At 48.4% G+C, this 9,482-nt stretch overlaps 1 protein-coding gene across 4 annotated transcripts in view; it reads right to left on the minus strand.

The window, feature by feature from the left end:
- OSMR (oncostatin M receptor) overlaps positions 1-8,866 on the minus strand; it is a 33,459-nt gene extending 24,593 nt beyond the window's left edge. For all 4 annotated transcript variants that reach the window (XM_015562633.1, XM_015562631.1, XM_015562632.1 and 1 more), the window contains exons 1-3: positions 8,764-8,866; positions 4,556-4,710; positions 492-663 (exon numbers count right to left, since the gene is read on the minus strand). In XM_015562633.1, coding sequence (XP_015418119.1) covers positions 492-663; positions 4,556-4,710; positions 8,764-8,836 — 400 coding nt within the window. In that variant the 5' untranslated portion in view covers positions 8,837-8,866. The remainder of the gene's footprint in view (positions 1-491; positions 664-4,555; positions 4,711-8,763) is intronic.
- Positions 8,867-9,482: the final 616 nt, after the last annotated feature.

A 9,482-nucleotide genomic window follows, 5' to 3' on the forward strand; every position in this document is an offset into this window, starting at 1 on the left:
ACACATTTGGATGAAATAAAAATGGTCTGGATTTGCATAATTATCTCAATGAATAGATTCAGAGGCCAAATCTCAGACATCTCTCTCCTGGGGCCTAGTTTCCCACCCACGCTTGTTCATTCCAATGGGAAATAAGCTTGTTAGTTCCAATGGGAGCCAAAGGAAACGACTGGTGTCCTGCGAGTACCACAAAGAGGACTATTGATCCCCAAATATTATTACATTAAACCCTTTCACTCTTTCATAACCTTGCTTCTTTCTTTTTTCTTAAACATTTATTTTTATTTCAGAGAGGAAAGGAGAGAGAGAGAGAAACATCAATGATGAGAGAGAATCATTCATCCGCTGCCTCCTGCATGCCCCCTATTAGAGATCGAGCCCACAACCCAGGTATGTGCCCTTGGCCGGAATCGAACCTGGGACCTTTCAGTCCGCAGGCCGATGCTCTATCCACTGAGCCAAACCAGCTAGGGCATCACCTTGCTTCTTACCATCCACTTTCACCCATGAGCTCCAGCTGCTCCAGACCCTCTGGTGGGGGGCCCAGGCGTCATCCTCCTTCCCCCATATCCTTACAAAGTGTGTCGCACATTCCAGAGGCAGCTCAGATTCCCATGTCCAGTGCAGGGTCTGGTTCTGCTGCACAGTGGTGCTATAGTTCTCCTGGAAGTCAAGAGAAACCGTTGGGAACACAGACATGCTGTCCCTGCAACTCCATAGCATGAGCCAGGACGGGCCATCCTTCCCAGCCGGCTCCCCGTGCTCCGACGACGACTCAGCGAGGAACCAGCCAGAGCCTCTTGCTTCTCAAAGACTTGGCTCCCACCACCCTGGGGCTCCAATTCCAGGGAGTCCGAGTGGAGCAAGTGAAAGGAAATGGAAGCAACTCATTCTCAGGGGAAGAAACCAGAGATGAAGGTGTTCACAGTGCTGGTCACACAGGACCTGCTAAGAAAAGTCTTGCCAGCTGGTAGAGAATTACTTGAGTCCTGCTTTTAAAAGTAAGCAAGATTGATGGGTAAGGTGTTATGTTCATTTTTAGCCAGGGCCTGATCAGGTCAGACAAGTCCCGGTAGAGAAAGCCATTCTCATGGTGCCGGGAGTTCAAAGGTCTCCCAGAGGTCAACAGATGTCTCCCTTAGTTTTTTTGTCTCTTCTCTTCACAGAGATGGTGGCCACAGGGACCATATCCCCTCCCTCAAGCTCCATCTATCAGAATCTTAGTTCCCAGAGATGTCAACCACCCAGGACTGGCTCATACCGTTCCCTGGGAAGCTCATCCACGCAGAACTGCAGTTTGGTCATCCTGTACAGCTTTAGTCTTCAGCTTCCTAAGACACTGGGACTTTATTCTCTAACTAGAGGCCCAGTGCATGAAAATTCATGCACTGGAGGGGTGTTCCTCAGCCTAGCCTGCCCTCTCTCACAGTCCAGGAGCCCTCAGGGGCAGGAGGTGACCTGGCGATCAGGGGAAGGCAATGCCCCATCACACTTCTGTTGCTGCCACTGCCGGCAGCACAAGCCTGGGCCAGCCCTGGTTACCTGAGCCTCAGGCAACCCTGGGCAGCTGGGGGGCTGAGGGTACTGGGGGTCTCCGAAGGCAGGCACACAGAGCGGCACCCTCCATCTTTGAGGGCATGGCAGTCAACTAGCATATTCCCTCCTTATTGGCTGTGAACTCCACCATATTTTAGGGCAGGGCAGTCAATTAGCATATTGGCACCCTCCATCTTTGAGGGCATAGCAGTCAACTAGCATATTCCCTCCGTATTGTCTATGAACTCCGCCATATTTTAGGGCAGGGCAGTCAATTAGCATATTCTCTCCTTATTGACTGTGGGTGCTGCCATTCCCTCCTGCATCTCTCTCATATTTGGCCACTCTCTTGGGAAGATGTGCTGATGTTGGGGTTTCCATAGCTCCTCTACATCTCACCCGTCATTCTAGGGCACCAACAATCTACTCTGACCCCCCTCTCCCTGCAGGAATCTTCTCTGGATACCGTGGCCCACCCCCATTCTGCAATAACTCACTGTTTTCCCACCTCCGTGTGGGCTCAGCGCCCCCACGCTCCCTCTGCCCTGGAAGCAGCCCCCCTCTCCTTCAGGAAGCCTTCCATGCTCTTTCCACTGGCTCCCTCCCCGCCTGCTCTCCTGAAGCCGCCCAGCACACTGTGCACAGCTGCCGGCATTCCACCTGTGGCTGTGCTCCTGACTCATGGCCCCAAGAGAGAGAGACCGTTAGGCAATCTTCACACACCACAGCTCCAGGCACCCATGCAGTGGGCTCTCCAGACACCTGCATTCTGGCCCCACAGCTGGGAGAGGGAGGCAACAAACCACTGGCGCCCCCTGGGGAAACTGAGTCTGCATCCAGGGCGCTAAGGGCCAATGGCAACCCCCACAGTGAGGGGGTGGGCAATGCGCATGCACGTTGCACAGCCTGGAGTTGGTAAATGCCAAGGTCTTCTCTCCCCAGGAGTCCCTCCCTTCCTGGATGCTACCTTTGCACACCTCAGTCACCTGGGCGCACCTCACCGCGCCCCTGATCGATGCAAAACTCCGATGTGTACATCGTTTATATTTTATTCAGTGTGTGGCATCCCTTCATTTCTAGATTATAAAACATATGTTGTTAAGTACCAGTTTAGTGGACCTGGCCATTAATCACTATTTAATCTGAGAAGTTCAAGTACATTTTGCTTCAATATTGTTCAATGTACAAAGAAGAGGAACTGTACCCATCATGGTGACCTTTCTATAATATCAACAAGCCACAAACTGTCCCTCCTGCATCTCTCTCATATTTGGCCACTCTGCCTCCACTGCCCTCCACCCCCATGCGCCTCTCCTCTGGACCGACCCCACAGCCTGCTGCTGGTCACACGTGGCCTCCTCCTGTTCCCCTACCTGCTCTCCACAGCACACGTAGAGGAGGCTATTTAAAAACTTACAATCAGATCCTGCCACTCCCATCTTTTCACTGACCTCGGGATAAAGACATTTTTTGGCTCAAACAGCCCTTCTTCCCAGTTGCTGGAAGTCAGGCCGCACCCTAGCCTCACAGCACTGGTCAGTGACCCTCCCTCGGGCAGGACACCCTTGTCATGAGCATGTCGGACCCTCGCCTTGAACAGTGCCCGGACCTGGGCCCATGGTCTAAGGCAGTGGTTCTCAACCTTCTGGCCCTTTAAATATAGTTCCACATGTTGTGACCCAACCATAAAATTATTTTCGTTGCTACTTCATAACTGCAGCGGCTTGGCTTCTCCCCAACACCATGTGTGGGCAGTGTCTAACCACACTGTGCTTTGTGGTGTTTACAGCCTTGGAAAGAGGAGAGAAAACTTTCCTTGAATGCATCAATCCTGTGATTTTTTTTAACGTGATGAATTGTGTTTGGGCTGTTTTCATGAACTGGTTAGTATGAGGTGGGAGGGTGGGAAGATGTGCTGATGTTGGGAGGTGAACAGCTCTCCGTAGACATGGCTGGTGTTATAATCAGAACACTGAACAGCTCTCACTGGGGGTAGAGTTATATACCTGCTGTCCATTCTACGTCGACAGAGTCAGAACTGTATTCCACTCAGACCTCAGATGCAGGCGTGAATGAGGGAAGTCACTGGAGGCTTTACAATGAGTGGCCTTCCTGCTTTCCTGAAGGAGCTAGCCATCGGGACTCCGGGACCCCGGCCTCCACGGCCCGAGAGGAGTGGCCCTGCACTGGGTAAAGGGAGGTCCCAGTAACGACACGACCCGTGTCTGCCGTCTCTCCAGGCAGCCCCTCCACGCCCCTCCAACAAGAAAACATGCCGCCCTCCTCCATCCCAGGACAATGCGTGAACGGATGCGCCGGCAGATTAAGGTGCCCATGACCATCCATGACCATTGAAAGAAACCAGCCAAGTGCCCGCTGCACTAGACGAGGAAGCATCAGGCAGAACGGACACGGCCATGAGAGGAATCAAGACGAGCGAAAAATCCAACCAAGTAATTCAAAAGCAGAAGTGTGGCATCAGGGTTTTCTTGACTTAATTTGTTACAGGAAAAGCCACCAGTGATGTGACCAAGGCCACCATGATGAAGTGCTTTCCGGCCAGAACACGAAGGTGCCGGACTCATTCTTCCTTGCTGTCAGCACAGTGCAAGCAAAGACTGACTGGAAGCCACACTGGCAAGAAAATGTTGCCAAAATTACATCTTGTTGACAAAGTCTCTGGTGGAACGGGAAGAAAGAAGGAAGAGGACTAAGCTGGTTGATCTTCACAGACGGGGAGTCAGTACTCACTGGGACCGACCCAACAGCCTTCTGAGGGGCCCCGCAGGACCGAAGAAATGAGCTGTTCATGTGTCCCATCCAACCTGCCCAACCAAACTGTCAAATTACTTTGTCCCCGATCCTCTTCACTAAAAACACAGAAATGCGACTGTTTAGGAACGCTGTTTTACGTTGCTAACGTGTTTCCATACTGGGATCTTCTGTATGTTATAAAAGAAAATTGGTGGCACCAGAAAAGGATTTTTAAAATATAGAGTCAAAACAAAACAAAACTTACCACCCAGATGACATTGGATTTGTTAATTCTACTGATCTCAATCTGAAAAGCCATTTTCAATTCCGGATGAGTCAGGTTGTGGACACTCCATTTTAGATGCAAACGCTGCTGTGCGGAACTGATGGACACATTCAGCGATAAAGGTTCGGACGAGACTGAAAGACCAAAGCGAGACATGAAATGACAATGGGAGTAGGACTGGATAGCCACAGGTCAGTATTGTTCAATGTCATCAGTGTTTCGCTTTGAAAGGCACAGCTCACGTGAGCATCCTAAAGTCAGACACCTTGAAAAGCTGGGAGTTTAGAAATCACTTGAAGATGAAGAAATTAAGACTTACATGAATGAAACGATTTGCTCAATGATACACAGCAAGTTAATATATTGATAAATAGTGAAACAAATAATACAAACAATAAATAATTAAGTTGCACAGATTTATCCAACAATGAAACAATAAAGGACACTTCTTTGGACACTATAACTGGCTTGGAAATTTACAGCAAGGCTGAACAACAGGACTTGTTGCTATCAATTTCATATTTCTGGAAGTCGAAAATGAAAGCTTATTTTGAAAGTCAGTATTTTGTTGTTCATTATATAGCTACAAAGTGGGAAACAGCCCATCTCAATGCACAGAACTTAAAACACCTCTGGCAAGAATTCACTGAACTTTCTGGATGAGAGCAGCACCCGGAACATATGAGGCATTTGGTGTGAAATAAAATAATCGTGACAAGGTTCCTTGCTCGAGGAACGAACCTATTGGAGAGACACAACTGACTCTTGAAATAATGAGAGATTTTCAAGGTGTCTGACTTTAGGATGCTCATGTGAGCTATACCCTTCAAAGCAAGTGTAGGGGGGTTAGTGGTGTAACAGAATCTGTGAAAGAAGAGATTCAAACATGAATCATACCTGCAGAGGCCAGTGGGCTCAGGAAGCAGCCCAGCTCAGGATAGGCCCCGAGGGAGGGAGTTACATCATCTTCTAAGCATACATTCTTCTAACTAAAAGGAGACTCGGCAAGATGAAAGAGCTGGTCCCTTATGGAACTCGGGCGAGGGGCCGGGGGGTGGGTCATGTTTTTAATCCTTGTGGAGCCAATGGCACCAGAGAAAGCGGGGTGCATGCAAAATCCCCCATCTTTCCGAGCTCTTATTTCATTTTGCCTGTTTGTTGTTGTTGGTCTCACTCTAGATTCAAATTCCCTGAAGGACAGAGGTTGATGCTTATGCGTCTTTGGATGGACTCTTGTCCCCAGCACTTGGCACAGTGTCTTACCCATAGCGCACGTTGATCTCAAATGACAGAGATCCAGGATCTCCGCGAGGTCTCAAGTGCCTGACAAGCCATTCCTCACTAACACCTCCATGTGTCCTGCCTGGTGTTCTCTGCTCTCCGTGGCTGCTTCGCGAGGCCCTTGTTTGAGCACTGATCGCAGGGCACTGTACAAGTCTGTTGTGTGTTTGTCTCCCCATAGACTGCGAGCTAAACAGGGGTGAGACCAAGGCTTACTCAGCTCAGTGAAACCCAGACCAATACCACACCTGTCCCAGCACAGGCATCAGTGACTGTCTGCTGAATGAACCAGTTAACTACTGGTATCAACTTTATTTCTGGAAACTCTAGCAAACTACTGGATGCTGTGTCAGACGGAAGGGGAAGTCCTAGACTGGCATATGCATCAGCAAGTGTTGAGTGACTCAAATACTGGAGAGACATCAGTCAGTGAAAATAATTTGGTCAAAGGTCATCTAGGACTTCCTTGGGAAATAGTGGGGAAGGCCAAGGTCAAGTCAGAGAGCTAAAGGGATTTAGAGATTAAGTCCAATCCCATTGTTTTTCAGATGAGGAAATTGAGGTTAAAAAAAAAAAGGAAGTGACTTTCCCAAAACCGCACAACTTGACCAGAACCCAAGGCCCTTGGCCCTCGGCCCAGCGCTCTTTCCCCAGCGCTGTCCTGGAGTATTGCCAGAAAGGCAGGCTTGGGAATCAGACTGACTGGTTCAGTCACAGCCCCTCCTCCCACCTTCCCATCCAGTTTCTCTGTCTGGCCCCGACACCACTTAAGGAAATAAACCATGGTCCATTCACAAGATGGGACTCGATGCAGCCATTTAATATAATGTTATTTCTAGAAGAACATTTAACCTCAAAGGTAACAACTCTCACTGTGTGTTGTATTAATCATCTTAATAAGGATATACTATATTAAAGTACATATACTCGTAAGTATACAGGGGTGGGCAAAAGTAGCCTACATCTATGAGTACATAAAACAGAGTTTATTTTTCTATTATTTATTCTTGTATTATATACTTTTCCATACAAAGAACTATAAGCCTACTTTTGCCCACTGCTGTATAGAGTATATTTCCCCAGTATACATACTTATGCTATATACTCTATACTCTATGTACTTTAATAAGTATATATTTAACATAAGTACATGTACTCTAATATATACATATATACACACACACTCAAATACATACATATATATGTATATGCATATATAAACACACACACACACACACACACACACACACATGTAAGTATAAATATCCCCAGTACAGACAGCATAATTTCACTTCTGTAAAGAAGTCTGCACATTTACATCTTTATCTCTGTCTGTGTGCACATACACACAAGAGACTGGAAGAAAAGCCAGCCAGAGGCTACCATCCTGGTCTCTGGTGATGCAGAAGTGAGCCCAGGGCTAACGCAGGGAGCCCTGGTCCTGCTCCCTGGCCAGGAGTAGCTTCTTCATCTGAAATGGAGGCTCACACCTGAGCTGGTGGGTGGTCCCGTGGGAGGACACTAACATGAGTGGGGAGCCTTAGTAAGTACTTGGTTGGATGCAGCAGAAATGGAGGAAGAAATCCAAGTAGTGTAGGCGGGGACGAACACAGGATTACTTAGCAATGCAGGCATGCCCGGCTGAGAAAGCTGCAGGCAGAAACAAGGCTGGCGGGAGAGAAACAGGCAGGCGCATGTCTGGTCTAAACAACAGGAGCTGAGGGGGACAGAGAGCAGAGGTCTTGTGAGGAGAAGGCACACAGCAAATAGCCCTCGGGGCAGATAATGAGAATTCCCTGGGGAAGTGTGGTGCCGAAGGCTCGGCTACGTGCCTGGGGTCCTCTGAGGTGGGATCCTGCGGCCAGCTGGGTCACCCTGAGATATTCCTGAGGTGGGGGATGGGTAGACATACTACAGATAAGAAATCCTATTTCCTACCGTTCAGCTCCAGATTAGGGAAGACACCAACAGTCAAACGATGATTTTTAACAAGCCATGAAAGTGGCATTTTCCCATGTGCCCTGAAAGAACTCAAGCCAGACCTAAAGAATCTCAGATAGAAAACTGAACTCTTATCAGAACAAAATCTCCTTTTCTAAAAATTTCCAAATATCTTTCCATGGAGATTTAGGGAAAACTGCAAAATTCTATGGATGTTCCTCGCAAATGTCTTCTTCATGAATCCACGGACAGGAGCTGTCTGGGTAGTTACAGAGAGCATGTGCCTTCCTCTATCTTAGGAGGGAGTGCAGAGAAAAGTAAAACACGAACAGAACAGTTAGAGCTTTGTAAAATACAGGAGAAAGCAACACACACTTATAAGCAAATGGAAACGCTCTCAGCTCTAAGAACCCACCTTCAAACTGCTTCAAAAAGGACCCATAAACATTTTAGAAGAATTGAATTCTTACTGACTTGGTTTATAAAGTTAATGTATTTCAAAATACCCTCCCTGGGGAAGCAGCTAAGTGATAAATGCTTTTCTTAAATCCACACAGAGCATTTCAGCACGAGCAGGGCTGTCTTGCAGCTCACAGCTTCTCAGTGAACGTGGCTGAGGGACACACAGCGTGTTTCGACTTAGTGACCAGCCCTGGGCAGTTCCCCCGCCTCTCCTCAGCAAGGTGCAGAAAGAGCTCCCTGGTGATGGCCATTTTCAACGCATCAACCATGAAGTTCTGCAGGGTTAGGTCTACTCGCAAACGCCCCCATGGCCAGGAGGTCAGGGTCAACGGTGACTTATTAAGTCATCAAGATCAGGAAGGTCGTGACTAAGGTACCTGTTGTTACTCACCAATTCCATGTAGTTTCCAAAGAAAAAAGAATTGTGCAACTTTTCTCCAAGGCAGCCAATTACCTCCTTTTTTCTCTATGTGATTGTTCTCTCGACTGTGTTTTCCACTTACCTTCGCTCTGGTGAGCACTCAAAGGCAGCAATGCCAAGAGGAATGATGTCTGAAAGACTGCCATGGGCGCCATAGGTTCTGGTTTCCTGAAAAAAATAAATAAATAAATAAACCACAAGGAAAGGAAAGTTTATGTAATTTTGGCTCGGGCGAGTTCCTGTGAGCCAACTGTGGTAGAGGATGGCATTAAAGTTGCCATTCTTCTCCCCTCCCTGTATCCACGCCCATTGTCACGTGACTCTGGATTCCCACTCAGTAAGAAGGGCACATGTCCCCACTCACGTGACTTGCTTTGGCCAGAATGAGGCCGGAGTGATGGTGTGCGTTTGGAGCCTAGGCCTAAAGAGACCTATGTATTTCTGCTTGCTCTTTTCCATTTCCACCTTTGGCACGAAAAGAACATTTCGGGGCTACCCCACTGGAGCCACGAGGAGAATGAGCAACCAGGAAGCAGAGCTGAGTCACCCCAGCTGGGCCAGTCCAGCCCAGCTCAGCCAGAGGCCGCCACACCCAGCCACCACCAGCTGATCCCAGACCGGAGAGCAACGCTGTCTGTCACTCAGGCTCCGTGGCAGGAGCTAACTTATCCACCAATTTCTTCAAAGCAAGCCAAGGGTTGGTAAAGAAGGGCAAAGAAGCCCTAGCCAGTTTGGCACAGTAGGTAGAGTGTCGGCCTGCAGACTGCAGGGTCCCGGATTTGATTCCAGTCAAGGGCGCAT

The sequence above is a fragment of the Myotis davidii genome, unplaced genomic scaffold (genome assembly GCF_000327345.1).
Source record: "Myotis davidii unplaced genomic scaffold, ASM32734v1 scaffold496, whole genome shotgun sequence".
Taxonomy (NCBI): domain Eukaryota; kingdom Metazoa; phylum Chordata; class Mammalia; order Chiroptera; family Vespertilionidae; genus Myotis; species Myotis davidii.